Genomic DNA, 21,975 nt, shown 5'->3' on the forward strand with positions numbered 1-21,975 from the left:
ATGTCTAACTATTGAATGTTATAGGAAATGTTATCCAATATTTTAAATATACTCTACATGACCAAAAGTATGTGGACACCTCCTGGTCGAAAATCCCATTTCAAAACTATGGGCATTAATATGGAGTTGGTCCCGCCTTTTGCTGCTATAACAGCCTCCAGTCTTCTGGGAAGGCTTCCCCCTAGATGTTGGAACATTGCTGCTGGGACTTGCTTCCATTCTTCCACAAGAGCATTAGGGACGTCGGGCACTGATGTTGGAGGCTATTAGGCCTGGCTCGCAGTCGGAGTTCCAAATCATCCCAAAGGTGTTCGATGGGGTTGAGGTCAGAGCTCTGTGCAGGCCAGTCAAGTTCTTCCACACCGATCTCGACAAACCATTTCTGTATGGACCTCACTTTGTGCACGGGGGCATTGTCATGGTGAAACAGGAAAGGGCCTTCCCCAAACTGTTGCCACAAAGTTGGAAGCACAGAATCCTCTAGAATGTCATTGTATGCTGTAGCGTTAAGATTGCCCTTCACTAGAAGTAAGGGGCCTAGCCCGAACCATGAAAAACAGCCCCAGACCATTATTCCTTCTCCACCAAACATGGAATACGCCAAACCCAAATTCGTCCAATGGCTGAGAGCTTTGCACCACTCCAGCCGACGCTTGGCATTGCGCATGGTGATCTTAGGCTTGTGTGCGGCTGCTCGGCCATGGAAATCCATTTCATGAAGCTCCCGACGAACAGTTCTTGTGCTGACATTGCTTCAAGAGGCAGTTTGGAACTCTGTATTAGGCTTGTGTGGCCTACCACTTCGCGGGCGAGCCGTTGTTGCTCCTAGACGTTTCTACTTCACAGTAACAGCACTTACAGTTGACCGGGGAAGTTGACTTGTTAGAATGGTGGCATCTTATGACTGTGCCACACTTGAACGTCACTGAGCTCTTGAAGTAAGGCCATTCTACTGCCAATGTTTGTCTATGGAGATTGCATGGCTGTGTGCTCGATTTTTATACACCCGTCAGCAACAGGTGTGACCGAAATAGCCAAATCCACTCATTTGAAAGGGTGTCCATACTCTTGTATATACCGTGTTACGTCACTTCATTCCAATAGAACAGTCCCATGTTCCAATGTTTACACTAGCATACAGTAGCACTTAGCATGCCTGCCCAATACATTGCTTTATACTAAGTAGTGGGTTAGTGTGGATATCCGAACCGTACATATCCAAGTCAAACAAAGCGGCTTTCTACATTTTGCTTGAGCAGAGTCCCAAATGGCATCCCCATATACCCTTTGGAGTGCCCTAGTGGCTCTGAACCCTCTGCTGTATGGGCTAGATGTGCCCTGCACTGAGACAGGAAATTAAGACTTTTACGTCACAAACAGCACCCTATCCCCTTATGTCGTGCCCTACTTTTGACTAGGGCTCTGGTCAAAAGGAGTGCTCCATGTAGGGAATAGGGTGGAATTTTATACTTTGCAATTTACCACATCTTCAGCACTCTTTACCAGCAGCAAACACACAGATGCCGTTCTGGAACCCACGGCCCTACTGGTTCACTTCAGATCCAGTCAGCTACATTTTATTCTGATTCCAGGCTAGCCAGAAAACATATTTATCTTTTAAAACACTCCTATGAGCATTTCAATCCTGTGAAGCCCAGGGCTAATTTATTAACTGACCAGTGTACACCCCCTCCCTCTGTGGCAGGATGGTATGACCCGTTGGCAGATAGTGCAGTCTACTACTGATTTTATTTTTATTTTTTAGTTTTTTGATGGATCGGAAAGAGATGTAATTCATTGAAATTATCTTTTTATTTTGTAAAAAGTGTTTAAAGAATTAAAATGATATTGCACTGACATTGAAAATGTACATAGTGTTTTGTAAAATAAGCCATTAAAACAGATGTATTTGAATATGAACTGTAAAAAAAATACTGTTGTTGTATATGGTGTGATGAAACTATTGATCTGTAACTAATATCCAAGCAACACATTCAATACAACAGATGCAATTAAGGCATTCAGTTGATGGGTTGGTTTTCTTGTGTGTGCTTGTGCTTGTGTGTATGTGTGTGTATGTGTGTGTGTGTGCGGAAACCCCAACCCTCCACTTTTAGTCCGTGTCACTTTCTGCCGAACAGACTAGCTAGCAGCTGTGGTGGTCGGAACAGAACAGTTACTTCCCCGAAACAAAGACTCACAGCGTGTTGTTATGTACGCCTGACCCCAAAAAACGACAGACATCGTTTTATGTCCTAAATGGCAACCTATTCCTTACATAGAGCCCTATGGGCCCTGGGCAAAAGTAGTGCACTGTATAGGGTGCCATTTGGGACGAAGACGGGACCGAACTTCACTGTGAAGCACCTATTTCCAACTGAAGAAGTTTTGTCTTATTTGTCTGTCTGCTTCGTACTCCTCCATATAGATCATATCATTCGTATTCATTATATCCTTCACTGCCCGTAATTGATCCGATAAAGGTCACACGATACGGATAAGTTCCTCAACATTTCGTGGACCTAGGTGCTCATTGTATAGATGCTGTAATAAGTGTCTCTGTCAGTCAGACAGCTCGGTCTCCGCGTCAGTTTTTTTTTTTTTTTTTTTGAAAACCACGGGATGCTACTGTGCATTTCCCCTCCGTGCTGTGTGGCTCTTGAGCAAACAAAAACCCGTCCTTCTGACTCCACTAACACAGGATATGATGTATTCCATTTCCTCTCAACGGGTGTCTTCTCGTCAAAGGGGGTCTCAGAGAAAAGCAGATCATCACAGTTATCGACAGAGAATCCTTCTGTGAGTCTAGACGTTGTCCCAAGTCTATTGTTGGGCAGTGTGTTATGAAACAGATGTATCCTCCCCAAGGGGCCCTTTTGAGAGGACAAGTAGGGTTAGACGGGTAGATAGGTGGAGGTCTCTTTTTCTGACTCGTCACTGACATGAACAAGGATGATGACATGATGGCCTCCTTGAACAATTCAACCACCCAATTCTCCAAGTGAGTTCACCTGAAATGGAATATGAGCCTCGACATAATCTTATGTGAAGACTTAGATGTCTGAAAGTTAAGTTAAGTACATAGTGGGACCTATCTTGTGTGCTTGTGTGTACCTAAAGTCTCGTCTGTCACTTCCAGCATGAAGTTGGACCTACCTCATTACCTCCTCATCGGGGTGTTTCTGCTCACCGTCCTGGTTTTCATAGTGCTGGGGACTCTGTGGCTCAAAAAGTAAGACGGGCTCACCTCAATGGGTTTGTGAGAAATGTTCTGTATTCTACTTTTCGATTAAACATTGCGGTTTGAAGTTACGTGAGCCTCTGTCAGCTAGTACTGTTGGGGCGCTGAGGAAAGGAAAGCTGTGTAGACTTTAGAGACTGTAGATACTGTATAAGAGGAGCTTCAGAAGGAGCCAAGCACCATCTCCCAACAACTGCAAATTAACAACCTTAAGCAATTTTGGAATTTAAATTAATAAGTGGGGTTAGACAAAAAAAAGTTAAAGAATTGAAATCATACTGGAAAATGGTGAACTGAAAAAAATATATATATATGTATATATATTTCCATTGATCGTTAATTCTCTATTGACCTCTAGTCCTCTGCGTTGTGTATTATCTTAAATTATTCATACACTCCCCCCTAGACCATTTAATATATATATATATATATATACACACACACACACACACACAGTGGGGAGAACAAGTATTTGATACACTGCCGATTTTGCAGGTTTTCCTACTTACAAAGCATGTAGAGGTCTGTAATTTTTATCACAGGTACACTTCAACTGTGAGAGACGGAATCTAAAACAAAAATCCAGAAAATCACATTGTATGATTTGTAAGTAATTCATTTGCATTTTATTGCATGACATAAGTATTTGATCACCTACCAACCAGTAAGAATTCCGGCTCTCACAGACCTGTTAGTTTTTCTTTAAGAAGCCCTCCTGTTCTCCACTCATTATCTGTATTAACTGCACCTGTTTGAACTCGTTACCTGTATAAAAGACACCTGTCCACACACTCAATCAAACAGACTCCAACCTCCCCACAATGGCCAAGGCCAGAGAGCTGTGTAAGGACATCAGGGTTAAAATTGTAGACCTGCACAAGGCTGGGATGGGCTACAGGACAATAGGCAAGCAGCTTGGTGAGAAGGCAACAACTGTTGGCGCAATTATTAGAAAATGGAAGAAGTTCAAGATGACAGTCAATCACCCTCGGTCTGGGGCTCCATGCAAGATCTCACCTCGTGGGGCATCAATGATCATGAGGAAGGTGAGGGATCAGCCCAGAACTACACGGCAGGACCTGGTCAATGACCTGAAGAGAGCTGGGACCACAGTCTCAAAGAAAACCATTAGTAACACACTACGCCGTTATGGATTAAAATCCTGCAGCGCACGCAAGGTCCCCCTGTTCAAGCCAGCGCATGTCCAGGCCCGTCTGAAGTTTGCCAATGACCATCTGGATGATCCAGAGGAGGAATGGGAGAAGGTCATGTGGTCTGATGAGACAAAAATAGAGCTTTTTGGTCTAAACTATACTCGCTGTGTTTGGAGGAAGAAGAAGGATGAGTACAACCCCAAGAACACCATCCCAACCGTGAAGCACGGAGGTGGAAACCTCATTCTCTGGGGATGCTTTTCTGCAAAGGGGACAGGACGACTGCACCGTATTGAGGGGAGGATGGATGGGGCCATGTATCGCGAGATCTTGGCCTACAACCTCCTTCCCTCAGTAAGAGCATTGAAGATGGGTCGTGGCTGGGTCTTCCAGCATGACAACGACCCAAAACACACAGCCAGGGCAACTAAGGAGTGGCTCCGTAAGAAGCATCGCAAGGTCCTGGAGTGGCCTAGCCAGTCTCCAGGCCTGAATCCAATTGAACATCTTTGGAGGGAGCTGAAAGTCCGTATTGCCCAGCGACAGACCCGAAACCTGAAGGATCTGGAGAAGGTCTGTATGGAGGAGTGGGCCAAAATCCCTGCTGCAGTGTGTGCAAACCTGGTCAAGAACTACAGGAAACGTATGATCTCTGTAATTGCAAACAAAGGTTTCTGTACCAAATATTAAGTTCTGCTTTTCTGATGTATCAAATACTTATGTCATGCAATAAAATGCAAATGAATTACTTAAAAATCATACAATGTGATTTTCTGGATTTTTGTTTAAAGATTCCGTCTCTCACAGTTGAAGTGTACCTATGATAAAAAATTACAGACCTCTACATGCTTTGTAAGTAGGAAAACCTGCAAAATCGGCAGTGTATCAAATACTTGTTCTCCCCACTGCATAAACTTCAAATGTATTTTTTAGAAAGAATGAACAGTCTAAAAAACATTAAGCATAAAATAATTTACTTTAAATACCTTGCATTCCTATGAAACACAAAGGGTATATTTTACTTGCCGTTTGCAATAATAGATTTCACACAAAGTTATGGAAAAGGTGTTAACAGGTGCGATACCACATCTGAGAGAGCATGGTTCATTACAGCACCGAGGACTGTTACCACGGGCACCTTGACGAGGCTTGAAGACGATTATGATCCCTCCCACACCAATGACACCCACAAGCACTGGTTACAGTAAGAAGCTTCCTCTTGAGCAGACAGCTTGATGAAAACCAGTCAATATCCAGGTCCCCAAGAAAGTAGACCTCTCTGTTTACATCACATACACTATCAAGCATTTCACACATATTATTTAGATACTGCCTGTTAGCACTTGGTGGCCTATATAGCAAGTGAACCTGCAACCACAACACTTCAATAACACTTGACATAAGATCTTCTCTAAGCATTACAGGGATATGGGAACTTGGGAACACATGGGAACTCCACAGCTCTGTCTGAGTGACCATTGGGTTCTATGTCACCTCCCTGACCAAGGCCCTCAGTTTGGCCGGTCGGCCAGCTCTAGGAAGAGTATTTTTTTTAAGTATACAGCGGGGCAAAAAAAAAGACTTATTTTCCACCATAATTTGCAAATAAATTCATTAAAAATCCTACAATGTGATTTTCTGGAGAGAAAAAATTCTCATTTTGTCTGTCATAGTTGAAGTGTACCTTCTTTTTAAGTGGGAGGACTTGACAATTGATGGCTGACAATACTTTTTTGCCCCAATGTATATTGTTCAACTGTGCTGTGATGCTTAACAAAAGTACTGAACCTTTCTATTCTCATAACCTCTACAGATTGTAAATTAAATAAACATTTTTGCTAAAATATGTATTATATTATTGATTGACTATGACTTTTCAAATCACCCAGTATTGCTATCTGTAGCATTAGTTCTAAGCAAGTGTTGCAATTCTTCAGCCATTCCTGGACATGTGACCAAAAATGAGCTACATATGGACAGTACCAAAATAAATGATCTAATGACTCTGTCTCCTCACAGCAAAATCTGCAGAGCTGGGAAGACTGTATCCCCCATATATATATATATATATATATATATAAAACATTATATTGATTTGCAAGACGTTTGTATAATCATTTAAATTGAGAAAGTTGAAGTTTTGAATCCGACGTTGTTTTGCGTGTCAATTCATAAACCGTATGCCATGGAAACGGGTACATCTCAAATCTCTTCCCAACTATTTATATGGCACAGCTGTCCATATAAATATGGGTTCGTAGTGTGTGTGCTGTGGGGGTGAAGCTACGAACCCATATTTATATGGCCCAGCTGTCCATATAAATATGGGTTCGTAGTGTGTGTGCTGTGGGGGTGAAGCTACGAACCCATATTTATATGGCACAGCTGTCCATATAAATATGGGTTCGTAGTGTGTGTGCTGTGGGGGTGAAGCTACGAACCCATATTTATATGGCACTGCTGTCCATATAAATATGGGTTCGTAGTGTGTGTGCTGTGGGGGTGAAGCTACGAACTCATATTTATATGGCACAGCTGTCCATATAAATATGGGTTCGTAGTGTGTGTGCTGTGGGGGTGAAGCTACGAACCCATATTTAAACGGCACAGCTGTCCATATAAATATGGGTTCGTAGTGTGTGTGCTGTGGGGGTGAAGCTACGAACCCATATTTATACGGCACAGCTGTCCATATAAATATGGGTTCGTAGTGTGTGTGCTGTGGGGGTGAACCCATATTTATATGGCACAGCTGTCCATATAAATATGGGTTCGTAGTGTGTGTGCTGTGGGGGTGAAGCTACAAACCCATATTTATATGGCCCAGCTGTCCATATAAATATGGGTTCGTAGTGTGTGTGCTGTGGGGGTGAACCCATATTTATATGGCACAGCTGTCCATTTTTTGGTCCTTAATTGGTATGTGTTTTTATTCATCACAATTTTCTTTAACCATTTATGTTCTTTGGTAATGCAGCAATTGGTTGGTTGTAATTCTGGGTAGAGCAGACATCTAGGAAGTGTCTTGGTGGTTTCAAACTTCTTCCATTTAAGAATGATGGAGGCCACTTGGGGACCTTCAATGCTGCAGATAATTTTTGGTACCCTTCCCCAGATCTGTGCCTCGAACACAATCCTATCTTGGAGCTCTACAGACAATTCCTTCAACCTCATGGTTTGGATTTTGCTCTGACATAAACTCTTAACTGTGGGACCTTTATATAGACAGGTGTGTGCCTTTCCAAATCATGTCCAATCATTTGAAGTTGTAGAAACATCTCAAGGAGGATCAATGAAAACAGGATGTAGCTGAGCTCAATTTCACATTTCATAGCAAAGGTTCTGAATACATATGTAAATAAGGTATTTCTGTTTTAAATGTTTAATGTTGTGTGTAGATTACTGAGTACTTTAAAAAATCAGTTTTAGAATAAGGCTGTAACGTAACAAAATGTGGAAAAATTCAAGGGGTCTGAATAGTTTCCTAGTGCACTGTATACATATTATCTGATGTTAGGAAGTTATTGATTTCATTAATCTTTATTTCTAAGGCTCTATTTATTAATATGGGCTGCTATTTTCAGTCCTTTCCTGGGTAGCTTATCAGAGATAGACATAATTCCGAAAAGAGCTAACAAAGCAAGAGAACATTTTTTACATTCAACAGTCCATTAATCAATTGGTGTGTGGGTGTGTGTGTGCTGTGGGGGTGAAGCTACGAACCCATAGGCTTGGAACTCAGACCCCTTCCAGGCTTCTGGGAGGGAGAGCGGACAATGAGGCTGTTATAGCAGATGTAAGCAGTGTCCCCACGCGCTCTGGCAGCTTTCTTGGCTGGGATAAGTTCGTTCCTCTTCTGGCGCACAGCGTCAGGATAGTCCTCATTAAGGAAAATATACGGCCTCTCAAGTTCTTAGCTCTTTCCAGAACAGCTACATTACCTTGTCCTTGAACCTCCGGAACTTGACCACGATCGACCTGGGCCTCTCACCTGGGTCGGATGTGGGGTTTCCAGTCCTGTGGGCTAGCTCCACCTCAATCTTCCTGTGGTCCATCTTCAATTTCTCAGAGATCGTTTCCCTCACTTTGTCCTCAGACTCCGTCCAGGTCTCATGTCGTGGATGGAATTGCAGAATCTCCACCATGTTATTCAGCCTTGATTGTCCCTCGAGATAATAAAATGTATCCGTCATTGTAATCATGGATTCACACACACACAACTGATGTCCTCTCTCAAATGACTTAAAGATTGCAGTCGTCTTGCCGTTCTCCTGTTTAAACTCCATCGAGCTGGCCCTGGGAGAACTGCAAACTGTTCTTCAGGTCCTGGACCTCTCTGGTCAGGTCGTCCATTCTTTTATTAGTTGACTCCACCAGTATTTGGACAAAACACTTGAAGCTATTTTCTTGTTGTTGTAACAACTGCTTGTCGGTGTCTTTTTGTTTGTTTTAAAGATCCTTCCCCTGTGATAGAGGGACACCACTGTCCTCGACGGTACTCCTACCGACTTTGGTCTTTGTCATGGTAGTTAGCAACGTACAGTATCAGTCAAAGGTTTGGACACACCTACTTATTTAAAGGTTTTTCTTAATTTTTTTACTATTTTCTACATTGTAGAATAATAGTGAAGACATCAAAACTATGAAATAACACGTATGGAATCATGTAGTAAGCAAAAAAGAGTTAACCCACCGTTCCCCGGTAGGCTGTAATTTTAAACAAGAATTTGTTCTTAACTGACTTGCCTCGTTAAATAAAAGTCACCTGGAATTTATTTCAGTTAACAGGTGTGCTTTGTTATAAGTTAATTTGGGGGATTTCTTTCCTTTCACAATGTCTTTGGGCCAAACAGTTGTGTTGTGACAAGGTAGAGGTGGTATACAGAATATAGCCCTATTTGGTAAAAGACCAAGTCCATATTATGGCAAGAACAGCTCAAATAAGCAAAAAGAAACAACAGTCCATCATTACTTTAACACATGAAGGTCAGTCAATATGAAACATTTCAAGAACTTTGAAAGTTTCTTCAAGTGCAGTCGCAAAAACCATAAAGCGCTATGATGAAACTGTCTCTCATGAGGACCGCCACAGGAAAGGAAGACCCAGAGTTTCCTCTGCGGAAGAGGATAAGTTCATTAGTGTTACCAGCCTCAGAAATTGCAGTCCAAATAAATGCTTCACAGAGGTCAAGTAACAGACACATCTCAACATCAACTGTTCAGAGAAGACTGTGTGAATCAGGCCTTCATGGTCAAAATGCTGCAAAGAAACCACTACTAAAGGACACCAATAAGAAGAAGAGACTTGCTTGGGCTAAGAAACACGAGCAATGGACATTAGACTGGTGGAAATCTGTCCTTTGGTTTGATGAGTCCAAATTTGAGATTTTTGGTTCCAACCGCCATGTCATTGTGAGACGCAGAGTAGGGTGAACTGATAATCGCGTGTGTGGTTCACACCGTGAAGCATGGAGGAGGAGGTGTGAAGGTGCTTTGCTAGTGACACTGTCTGGATTTATTTAGAATTCAAGGCACACTTAACCAGCATGTCTACCACAGTATTCTGCAGCGATACACCATCCCATCTGGTTAGCGCTTAGTGGGACTATCATTTGTATTTCTACAATAACCCAAAACACCTCCAGGCTGTGTAAGGGCTATTTGTCCAAGAAGAAGAGTGATGGAGTGCTGCATCAGATGACCTGGCCTTCACAATCACCCGACCTCAAATCATCTGAGATGGTTTGGGATGAGTTGGACCACAGAGTGAAGAAAAAGCAGCCAAGCACCAAGCCAGTGTGCATCATATGTGGGAACTCCTTCAAGACAGTTGGAAAAGCATTCCAGGTGAAGCTGGTTGAGAGAATGCACCGGTCTCCTGTGGACAGGTAAATGAGTTGAAGACCGAATGTTTTCCCACTCTGTTTGGAGTCAAACAAGGCAACATGCTCTTCCCAGCTTTGTTTGTCCTTTTTTTTTGTAAATGACTTGGCCCAGCTAATCAAGCCTTCTTACCTAGGAGTTCAATTAGATGACACGACTTTGGGGATACTATTATACACAGATGAAAAAGTTCTCCTTCCACCCTTGAGAAAGGAACTCAATGCTGTATTTAAGGAAGCAGATCTACCACACATATATTTAGAAACAAGTTACGATGTTAACATGATCGAACACAACTTAAAACTAAGCTACAAAGACAAATGGTCAACGGACACAATGGCTAAAAACCACAACTCAGAACCTCCAACCAGATCAGATCAGAACCTCATGTCACCTTTCACCTTGTGTGCCCAGTTGAGAACTGTGCATGACCGGGTAAAAATCAAGACATGAGGTCGAAGGAATTGTCCGTAGAGGTCCGAGACGGGATTGTGTTCGAGGCACATATCTGGGGAAGGGTAGCAAAACATTTCTGCAGCATTGAAGGTCCCCGAGAACACAGTGTCCTCCATAATTCTTAAATGGAAGAAGTTTGGAACCACAAAGACTCTTCCTAGAGCTGGCCGCCCGGCCAAACTGAGCAATTGGGGTAGAAGGGCCTTGGTCAGGGAGGTGACCAAGAATCTGATGTTCACTCCACCAATCAGGCCTTTATGGTAGAGGGGCCAGACGGAAACCACTCTTCAGTAAAAGGCACATGACAGCCCACTTGGAGTTTGCTAAAGTCACATAAAGACTCTCAGACCATGAGAAACAAGATTGAAAAGTTTGGCCTGAATGCCAAGTGTCACGTCTGGAGGAAACCTGGCACCATCCCTACGGTGAAGCATGGTGGTGGCAGCATCATGGGACTGGGAGACTCGTCAGGATTGAGGGAAAGATGAACAGAGCAAAGTACCGAGAGATCCTTTATGAAAACCTGCTCCAGAGTGCTCAGGACCTCAGACTGGGACGAAGGTTCACCTTCCAATAGGACAACGACTCTAAGCACACAGCCAAGCAACTCCCCAAATACAGGTGCCACACTTGTAGTGTCATACCCAAGAAGACTCCAGGCTGTAATCGCTGCCAAAGGTGCTTCAACAGAGTACTGAGTAAAGTGTCTGAATACTTATGTAAATGGGTTTCATGCACATAAAAAATAAATAAATAAATAAAAACATTTTGCCTTGTAATTATGGGGTATTGTGATGTCATTATGGGGTATTGTGATGTCATTATGGGATATTGTGATGTCATTATATGATATTGTGATGTCATTATGGGATATTGTGTGTAGATTGATGAGGGGGGGAAAAAACAATTTAATCCATTTTAGAATAAAGGCTGTAACGTAACAAAATGTGGAAAAAGTCAAGGGGTCTGAATACTTTCCCAAATGCACTGCACTATACAGTATATTTTCTGTGTTAGCCATTCCCATATGGACTGTCTGTCTATACACGGAACATCCTCACTTCTGGCTGTTGTCAGGTATCGTTCCTTGGAGAGGACCATTCGGGACCTGCGAGGAGGAAGGCCTCTGGGAAATGTACTTTCCACTCCAGACTCCCCGCTCCTCTCTCCTGCTTCCCCCAGCCCGTACCCCGTCACCTTGACAGAGAAGCTGGGGAAAGAGGACCCTGAGGAGCAGACGTCACTACAGAGAAACAAGAACAGGTCTGTCACTAACAGACTGCTTTGGAGGCCACCGCAACAGGTATGCATACATTTGCGACACACACACCCGCGCATAGGACTATACACACACACACACACACACAGGCACACACACACACAGACGGGATCTACAGACAGTGAGTATGGAGGATGTACAGTAGGTAATAACCATATTGTATATCAGAGGAGGCTGGTGGGAGGAGCTATAGGAGGACGGGCTCATTGTAATGGCCGGAATGGAAGAAATGGAATGTTATCAAAACCACGTTTTACTCAGTTCCATGAATTCCATTCCGTTCATTACAATGAGCCCGTCCTCCTCTAGCTTCCCTCCCACACACACACACACACCAGCCTCCACTGTTGTACACAGTTTAAAAAGTATACAGAGTTGAGTAAGTCTATAAACAGTATAACAACCACAGGCGTGTGATTATCCCCAGGGTCCCCGCTTCACCAAGGCAGACCTCAGTCTGCTGCAGCTCATCAAGGCAGGGAAGGAGGGAGTCTTCTACAAGGCCAGGATGACACGGGGAACTTGCAAGGGACACGGCATGTTCACCTGCAAGATCACCAAAGAGGGTACAGTAGGCTTACATTGTGGGTGTGGTAACTAGTGATGGCTTCTATTTGTACTATTTCACACATGTACAAGTGTGTATTAATAAGCGTGTGTGAATTGGGAAAAAAATTTTGGGGGCATGTTCCAACTCTTCTAGAGGCCTCCTCGGAGAGTGGGGCCAAGGTCTGTATAAGGAATAGCATGTTATTTGGGATGTACACAAAGAGCCAAGGGCTTTACGCTGAGCTTTTACAAGGAGAACATGTGCGCCTAAATTGAGAAATGTAGGTGCACACAAAGAAATTTAGGGGCACAATGAAAGATATTTGAGGTATTAAAGCTAAAAGCCTTAATTCTTCTAGGTGTACTGGTGCTCCTAAATATACATTCTAGGTCACACAGCAAAATCCATATCTACCCGGATTGATTTGATATTGACAAATGTTCCACATAAATATTCTGCGGTTGGTGTGTTTTTTGTTGTTGTCATGATTTAAGTGACTATTGTGCTGTTGTTGCTGTTAGAAACACTAAGGTTCCTAAGACAAACCCACTCTTTATTCCTAACAGAAATTAATAGTTTTTAATAAGCAGGATTTCTTTCATGATTTTGTTCTATTTTGACTGGAGTAAGATTGAGTTTATCCCTGATGTGGAAACTGCCTGGAAATGATTTCATGATGGGTTTTTTTTTTCTCCAAATAGTAAATAAACATGCCCCATTCCATAGGTTCAGGGTTAAAGGGCGGGATAATCCATGGTTTTCTCCAAATAGTAAATAAACATGCCCCATTCCATAGGTTCAGGGTTAAAGGGCGGGATAATCCATGGTTTTCTCCAAATAGTAAACAAACATGCCCCATTCCATAGGTTCAGGGTTAAAGGGCGGGATAATCCGTGTTTTTCTTCTGAGCTGTCTTGTATTATTCACGACCGTAATCTAGCCTGGGCTTAAAAGCAAGGAAATCATGTTCTGATGCTGATTGGCTTGTTTTTAGGCAGTTACGAAACAAGTGTTCTTTTCTTCTCAGGAAGGCCAAGTCTGAATATTTTATGTCTGTTACCACTGATAACCTGAATGATTCTAGAAGGTTTTGGAAGGCTTTTAGGTCTATGTCTTGTAACAGTAATGTTAATGAATTACCGTCATGTGTTTTGAAGGATTCTGTTGCTCTATATGACAAAACTGAAATGCTGAATTGTTTCAATGAGCACTTTGTATCATCTGGTAGGTTGTTTGATTCAGTGTCCTCTGTCTCTGTCCAACCCTGTGTGGATGAACCAGTGTCCTCTGTCTCTGTTCAACCCTGTGTGGGTGAACCAGTGTCCTCTGTCTCTGTACAACCCTGTGTGGATGAACCAGTGTCCTCTGTCTCTGTACAACCCTGTGTGGATGAACCAGTGTCCTCTGTCTCTGGACAACCCTGTGTGGATGAACCAGTGTCCTCTGTCTCTGTACAACCCTGTGTGGATGAACCAGTGTCTTCTGTCTCTGGACAACCCTGTGTGGATGAACCAGTGTCCTCTGTCTCTGTTCAACCCTGTGTGGATGAACCAGTGTCCTCTGTCTCTGTTCAACCCTATGTGGATGAACCAGTGTCCTCTGTCTCTGTTCAACCCTGTGTGGATGAACCCGTGTCCTCTGTCTCTGTACAACCCTAAGTGGATGAACCAGTGTCCTCTGTCTCTGTTCAACCCTGTGTGGATGAACCAGTGTCCTCTGTCTCTGTCCAACCCTGTGTGGATGAACCAGTGTCTTCTGTCTCTGTCCAACCCTTTGTGGATGAACCAGTGTCCTCTGTCTCTGTACAACCCTGTGTGGATGAACCAGTGTCCTCTGTCTCTGTACAACCCTGTGTGGATGAACCAGTGTCCTCTGTCTCTGTACAACCCTGTGTGGATGAACCAGTGTCCTCTGTCTCTGTACAACCCTGTGGTCGATGAACCAGTGTCCTCTGTCTCTGTACAACCCTGTGTGGATGAACCAGTGTCCTCTGTCTCTGTTCAACCCTGTGTGGATGAACCAGTGTCCTCTGTCTCTGTACAACCCTGTGTGGATGAACCAGTGTCCTCTGTCTCTGTTCAACCCTGTGTGGATGAACCTGTGTCCTCTGTCTCTGTTCAACCCTGTGTGGATGAACCAGTGTCCTCTGTCTCTGTTCAACCCTGTGTGGATGAACCAGTGTCCTCTGTCTCTGTTCAACCCTGTGTGGATGAACCAGTGTCCTCTGTCTCTGTTCAACCCTGTGTGGATGAACCAGTGTCCTCTGTCTCTGTTCAACCCTGTGTGGATGAACCAGTGTCCTCTGTCTCTGTTCAACCCTGTGTGGATGAACCAGTGTCCTCTGTCTCTGTACAACCCTGTGTGGATGAACCAGTGTCCTCTGTCTCTGTTCAACCCTGTGTGGATGAACCTGTGTCCTCTGTCTCTGTTCAACCCTGTGTGGATGAACCAGTGTCCTCTGTCTCTGTTCAACCCTGTGTAGATGAACCAGTGTCCTCTGTCTCTGTTCAACCCTGTGTGGATGAACCTGTGTCCTCTGTCTCTGTTCAACCCTGTGTGGATGAACCAGTGTCCTCTGTCTCTGTTCAACCATGTGTGGATGAACCAGTGTCCTCTGTCTCTGTTCAACCCTGTGTGGATGAACCAGTGTCCTCTGTCTCTGTACAACCCTGTGTGGATGAACCAGTGTCCTCTGTCTCTGTACAACCTACAACCCTGTGTGGATGAACCAGTGAGAGCTGGTCAAACTTTGAGATTTTTGCCATTCTCAGTGCAAGAGCCCTGATAAAGCCCTGAAATCCTTAGATCAGAGAGAACCTGCAGGTCTTGATCTTCTTGATCCCTGCTTTGCTATTAAATCTGGCAGCTGATTTCATAGCTGAACCACTTACATATCTGTTCAATCTAACCCTGGAATGTAATGAAATTCCCAAGGTCTGGAAATCAGCATTTGTCCTACCACTTTTAAAGGGGAAGATCCAACTCTTTTAAATAATTATAGGCCAATCTCAAAGCTGTCACCTCTGGAGAAAATACCTGAAACCGTTGTTAGTGAACAGCAAAAATAGTTGTTCTATACTAACTATGTTGACAACTATGTTGTCAATGTACCAATCGGGCTTCAGGAAGAAGCATAGCACAATTACAGCAGCCATGAAGGTTTTAAATGATATCACTGAAGCCCTTGACAAAAAAAACAGCACTGTGTCTCACTCACGTTTGATATAGTTGATCATGCTATACTGAGACAGAGATTGTCGAGCTTAGGTCTTTCGGAGAATGCAGTTGCATGGTTTTCTAACTACCTGTCTGATAGAACTCAGTGCACTCAATTTGATGGGCTCATGTCTGTTGAATTGTCTGTCTGTAATGGTGTGCCCCAAGGCTCTGTACTTGGTCCCCTCGTATTCATTTTACATGAATAATTTTGACAAAAAAATTCTAAATGCGCAACTTCACTTTACTGCTGATGATACTGTAATTTATTGTTGTGCCTGGTCTCTCTCAAAAGCTTTCCAGAACATGCAAACTGCTTTTAAAACTGTTCAACATACCTTATCCTCAATACTGACAAAACTAAACTAATGGTGTTTTCTAAAGCAAGAAATAGACCTCTGAACCTTTCACCTATTACTACCTGTCAGGGCAAGGAGATTGAGGCTGTAACCTCATATAAATATCTTGGAATTTTAATTGATGACGGCCTCTCTTTTAAATTGCATATTCAACAACTTACAAAAAAATGTAAATTGAAGTTGGGATTTTATTTTAGGAATAAGGCCTGTTTTTCTTTTGAAGCCTGAAGGAGGCTAGTATCAGCTACATTTATGCCTTTACTAGACTATGGGGATATTTTATATATGAATGCTTCCGCTCAGTGTTGGAGATCTATTGACACCCTTTACCATGGCACTTTGAGATTTATTTTAAACTGCAAAACCCTTACGCACCACTGCACTTTGTATACCAGGGTTGGCTGGCCTTCTCTAGTCACTCGTAGGCTCAGTCACTGGTATACTTTTATTTACAAAGCCATTTTGGGTTTACTACCATTTTATTTGGGCATTTTTATTGTTCAGAAATGTGGTGGGTCGTCTCTTCGTTCGCTGGACTTTATCCTGCTGACTGTTCCAAATGTCCCAACTGAATTTGGTAAAAGGGCTTTTATGTCCTCTGCGCCATCGTCTTGGAACGCCTTACAAAATACTTTTAAACTGGAAGAACTTGTCCTGATTGGTGTTTTTAAATCACTGATGAAGGATTTTGAGGCTGATTCCTTTGACCTATCAATGTTATTAATTAGCTGTTTTATGATTTAGTTTTTACTGGATTACCTGTAGTAATTAATGTTGTCTGTCTGTAATTGTGTAATGACTTGGTGCTGCCTATCTTGGCCAGGACGCTCTTGAAAAAAAGAGATTTAAAATCTCAATGAGCACTTCCTGATTAAATAATATATGCGAGTAAAACCCTGAAAGTTCAATCTGGTTTTCACTAATAGCATCCATTATGTCCTGTAGGTGTGACCCCTAAGCGTATGGAGATGGAGGTATCCATTATGAGGAAGCTGGTGCACCACAAGAACATTCTCCAGCTGCTGGACTGGAACACCACCGAGGGTAAGAACAGACAGCATCTCCATCTGCTGGACTGGAGAACCACCGAGGGTAAGAACAGACAGCCCCTCCATCTGCTGGACTGGAGAACCACCAAGGGTAAGAACAGACAGCATCTCCATCTGCTAGACTGGAGAACCACCAAGGGTAAGAACAGACAGCCCCTCCATCTGCTGGACTGGAGAACCACCAAGGGTAAGAACAGACAGCACCTCCATCTGCTGGACTGGAGAACCACCGAGGGTAAGAACAGACAGCACCTCCATCTGCTGGACTGGAGAACCACCGAGGGTAAGAACAGACAGCACCTCCATCTGCTGGACTGGAGAACCACCGAGGGTAAGAACAGACAGCACCTCCATCTGCTGGACTGGAGAACCACCGAGGGTCAGGAGGGAAAACGAGCTGATCTTCAGGGCTGCGTGCCAAACGTCACCCTATTTTTATAGTGTGCTATATTTGACCACTCTGGCTGACTGCATTATTTACATTGTCTCCATATAGAATAGAAAAAGAGTGCCACCTTATCTATAATATATTACCTACAACTACTACAAGCTGAATTCCAGTGTGTGTGTGTGTGTGTGTCCTCCCAGAACCCTATGTGTTGATCATGGAGTTTGTGAGCTACGGAACCCTGCGGCGCTTCCTTCAGACCCACAAAGACGATCTGACCTCTGACCCTGAGCTACAGAGCTTGCTCACCATCGCGTCCTATCACATCGCACTGGCCATGGAACATCTCCGATCCAAAATGGTACCCAGTTTCCTCCTCCTCCCACTCATTCCTTATGACACCAAACTGCCACTGGCATTTAACTGCTCTTGGACCAGTCAGTCAGTCAGAAACTGTTCTGGGGTCTGTGTTCCAGGTGGTGCACTGTGACCTATGACTAGTTCTTACAGACAGTAAACCCTTACACACAGCTACAGAACATCATGATAGATACAGTACAGTCAGAAAATAGTGCTGTTCTGGGATCTGTCCTTACACACAGTGTTACATACCGTTCAGGTGACAGTATCTGTTCTGGGATCTGTCCTTATGGTGATGGTGTTTCATACGTTCAGGTGACAGTAACTGTTCTGGGATCTGTCCTTATAGATGGTGTTACATACCTATCAGGTGAGAGTAACTGTTCTGGGATCTGTCCTTATAGATGGTGTTGCGTACCGTTCAGGTGACCGTAACTGTTCTGGGATATGTGTTGTGTTTCAGGTGGTGCACTGTGACCTGGCCCTCAGGAACATCATGGTGAGCAGGTTTCCCTGGGAGGTAAAGGTGTCAGAGTTTGGTCTGGCCAGAGACCTGACCCGCATGAAGAGCCGCCACAGCAGTCGCAGGAAACTCCCACGGGTCAGACACACACACGCACACACACACACACACACACACGCACACACACACGGGGTTCAGACACACACACGCACGCACACACACACACACACACACACACACACACACACACACACACACACACACACACGGGGTTCAGTCACACGCACACACACGCACACACACACACACAGGGTTCAGTTACACACGCACACACGCGCACACACTGGCAGAAACCTGAAACAGGAAACACCTACGTTGCCCTACTAAGTAAAAAGGCAGTAACTGAACATAGCGTGGAACTGAGGAAAAAAATAGTTTTTATTTACCTTGGTTTCACAGTAACTTTATCCAGTTACTGCTAACATGGGCTTAACCCCCAGTTACTGGCTAACATGGGCTTAACCCCCAGTTACTGCTAACATGGGCTAACCCCCAGTTACTGCTAACATGGGCTAAACGCCCAGTTACTGCTAACATGGGCTAACCCCCAGTTACTGCTAACATGGGCTAAACCCCCAGTTACTGGCTAACATGGGCTAACCACCAGTTAGTGCTAACATGGGCTAACCCCCAGTTACTGCTAACATGGGCTAACCCCCAGTTACTGCTAACATGGGCTTAACCCCCAGTTACTGCTAACATGGGCTAACCCCCAGTTACTGGCTAACATGGGCTAACCCCCAGTTACTGCTAAAATGGGCTAACCCCCAGTTACTGGCTAACATGGGCTAACCCCCAGTTACTGCTAACATGGGCTAAACCCCCAGTTACTGGCTAACATGGGCTAACCACCAGTTAGTGCTAACATGGGCTAACCCCCAGTTACTGCTAACATGGGCTAAACCCCCAGTTACTGCTAACATGGGCTTAACCCCCAGTTACTGGCTAACATGGGCTTAACCCCCAGTTACTGCTAACATGGGCTAACCCCCAGTTACTGGCTAACATGGGCTACACGCCCAGTTACTGGCTAACATGGGCTAAACCCCCAGTTACTGGCTAACATGGGCTAACCCCCAGTTACTGTTAACATGGGCTAACCCCCAGTTACTGCTAACATGGGCTAACCCCCAGTTACTGCTAACATGGGCTAACCCCCAGTTACTGCTAACATGGGCTAAACCCCAGTTACTGGCTAACATGGGCTAACCCCCAGTTACTGCTAACATGGGCTAAACCCCAGTTACTGGCTAACATGGGCTAACCCCCAGTTACTGGCTAACATGGGCTAACCCCCAGTTACTGCTAACATGGGCCAACCCCGAGTTACTGCTAACACGGGCTAAACCCCCAGTTACTGCTAACATGGGCTAACCCCCAGTTACTGCTAACATGGGCTAACCCCCAGTTACTGCTAACATGGGCCAACCCCGAGTTACTGCTAACATGGGCTAAACCCCCAGTTACTGCTAACATGGGCTAACCCCCAGTTACTGGCTAACATGGGCTAACCCCCAGTTACTGCTAACATGGGCTAAACCCCAGTTACTGGCTAACATGGGCTAACCCCCAGTTACTGGCTAACATGGGCTAACCCCCAGTTACTGCTAACATGGGCTAACCCCCAGTTACTGGCTAACATGGGCTACACGCCCAGTTACTGGCTAACATGGGCTAAACCCCCAGTTACTGGCTAACATGGGCTAACCCCCAGTTACTGCTAACATGGGCTAAACCCCAGTTACTGGCTAACATGGGCTAACCCCCAGTTACTGGCTAACATGGGCTAACCCCCAGTTACTGCTAACATGGGCCAACCCCGAGTTACTGCTAACACGGGCTAAACCCCCAGTTACTGGCTAACATGGGCTAACCCCCAGTTACTGGCTAACATGGGCTAACCCCCAGTTACTGCTAACATGGGCCAACCCCGAGTTACTGCTAACATGGGCTAAACCCCCAGTTACTGCTAACATGGGCTAAACCCCAGTTACTGGCTAACATGGGCTAAACCCCAGTTACTGCTAACATGGGCTAACCCCCAGTTACTGCTAACATGGGCTAACCCCCAGTTACTGCTAACATGGGCCAACCCCGAGTTACTGCTAACATGGGCTAAACCCCCAGTTACTGCTAACATGGGCTAACCCCCAGTTACTGGCTAACATGGGCTAAACCCCAGTTACTGCTAACATGGGCTAACCCCCAGTTACTGCTAACATGGGCCAACCACCAGTTACTGCTTAACATGGGCTAACCCCCAGTTACTGCTAACATGGGCTAACCCCCAGTTACTGCTAACATGGGCTAACCCCCAGTTACTGCTAACATGGGCTAACCCCCAGTTACTGCTAACATGGGCTTAACCCCCAGTTACTGCTAACATGGGCTAAACCCCAGTTACTGCTAACATGGGCTAAACCCCAGTTACTGCTAACATGGGCTAACCCCCAGTTACTGGCTAACATGGGCTAACCCCCAGTTACTGCTAGCATGGGCTAACCCCCAGTTACTGGCTAACATGGGCTAACCACCAGTTACTGCTAACATGGGCTAACCCCCAGTTACTGCTAACATGGGCTAACCCCCAGTTACTGCTAACATGGGCTAACCCCCAGTTACTGCTAACATGGGCTTAACCCCCAGTTACTGCTAACATGGGCTAAACCCCAGTTACTGCTAACATGGGCTAAACCCCAGTTACTGCTAACATGGGCTAACCCCCAGTTACTGCTAACATGGGCCAACCCCGAGTTACTGCTAACATGGGCTAAACCCCCAGTTACTGCTAACATGGGCTAAACCCCAGTTACTGCTAACATGGGCTAACCCCCAGTTACTGCTAACATGGGCCAACCCCGAGTTACTGCTAACATGGGCTAAACCCCCAGTTACTGGCTAACATGGGCTAACCACCAGTTACTGCTTAACATGGGCTAACCCCCAGTTACTGCTAACATGGGCTAACCCCCAGTTACTGCTAACATGGGCTAACCCCCAGTTACTGCTAACATGGGCTAACCCCCAGTTACTGCTAACATGGGCTAACCCCCAGTTACTGCTAACATGGGCTAACCCCCAGTTACCGGCTAACATGGGCTAACCACCAGTTACTGCTAACATGGGCTAACCCCCAGTTACTGCTAACATGGGCTAACCCCCAGTTACTGCTAACATGGGCTAACCCCCAGTTACTGCTAACATGGGCTTAACCCCAGTTACTGCTAACATGGGCTAACCCCCAGTTACTGGCTAACATGTGCTAACCCCCAGTTACTGCTAACATGGGCTTAACCCCCAGTTACTGCTAACATGGGCCCCATTTTCTCCTGAACACAATAGAGGCGGGATACTTGTCCACATGATTGAGCATGTATTTAAATGTAGCAACCCAAATGAGCATTTACTGCCTTTTAGCTTGGTAGGGCAGTACGGCTCAGATGACTGTACTGTAAATTCATGGTGGGGGTGGGAGGGTGCAACTTAATCTGTCCCAGGAAACTGGCCTTAACGTGAT

The 21,975-nt window shown here is 44.7% G+C and overlaps 1 protein-coding gene across 1 annotated transcript in view; it reads left to right on the forward strand.

The window, feature by feature from the left end:
• The first annotated feature begins 441 nt into the window (after window positions 1-441).
• Window positions 442-21,975, forward strand: part of si:ch211-167j9.5 (fibroblast growth factor receptor homolog 1) — a 26,779-nt gene continuing 5,245 nt past the window's right edge. The window contains exons 1-7 of the mRNA XM_036965663.1: window positions 442-3,001; window positions 3,140-3,232; window positions 11,812-12,037; window positions 12,441-12,579; window positions 17,084-17,182; window positions 17,776-17,936; window positions 18,399-18,536. Of these exons, the coding sequence (XP_036821558.1) occupies window positions 2,943-3,001; window positions 3,140-3,232; window positions 11,812-12,037; window positions 12,441-12,579; window positions 17,084-17,182; window positions 17,776-17,936; window positions 18,399-18,536 (915 nt within the window). The 5' untranslated portion in view covers window positions 442-2,942. The remainder of the gene's footprint in view (window positions 3,002-3,139; window positions 3,233-11,811; window positions 12,038-12,440; window positions 12,580-17,083; window positions 17,183-17,775; window positions 17,937-18,398; window positions 18,537-21,975) is intronic.

Source organism: Oncorhynchus mykiss, chromosome 27 (genome assembly GCF_013265735.2).
Source record: "Oncorhynchus mykiss isolate Arlee chromosome 27, USDA_OmykA_1.1, whole genome shotgun sequence".
NCBI classification, from domain to species: domain Eukaryota; kingdom Metazoa; phylum Chordata; class Actinopteri; order Salmoniformes; family Salmonidae; genus Oncorhynchus; species Oncorhynchus mykiss.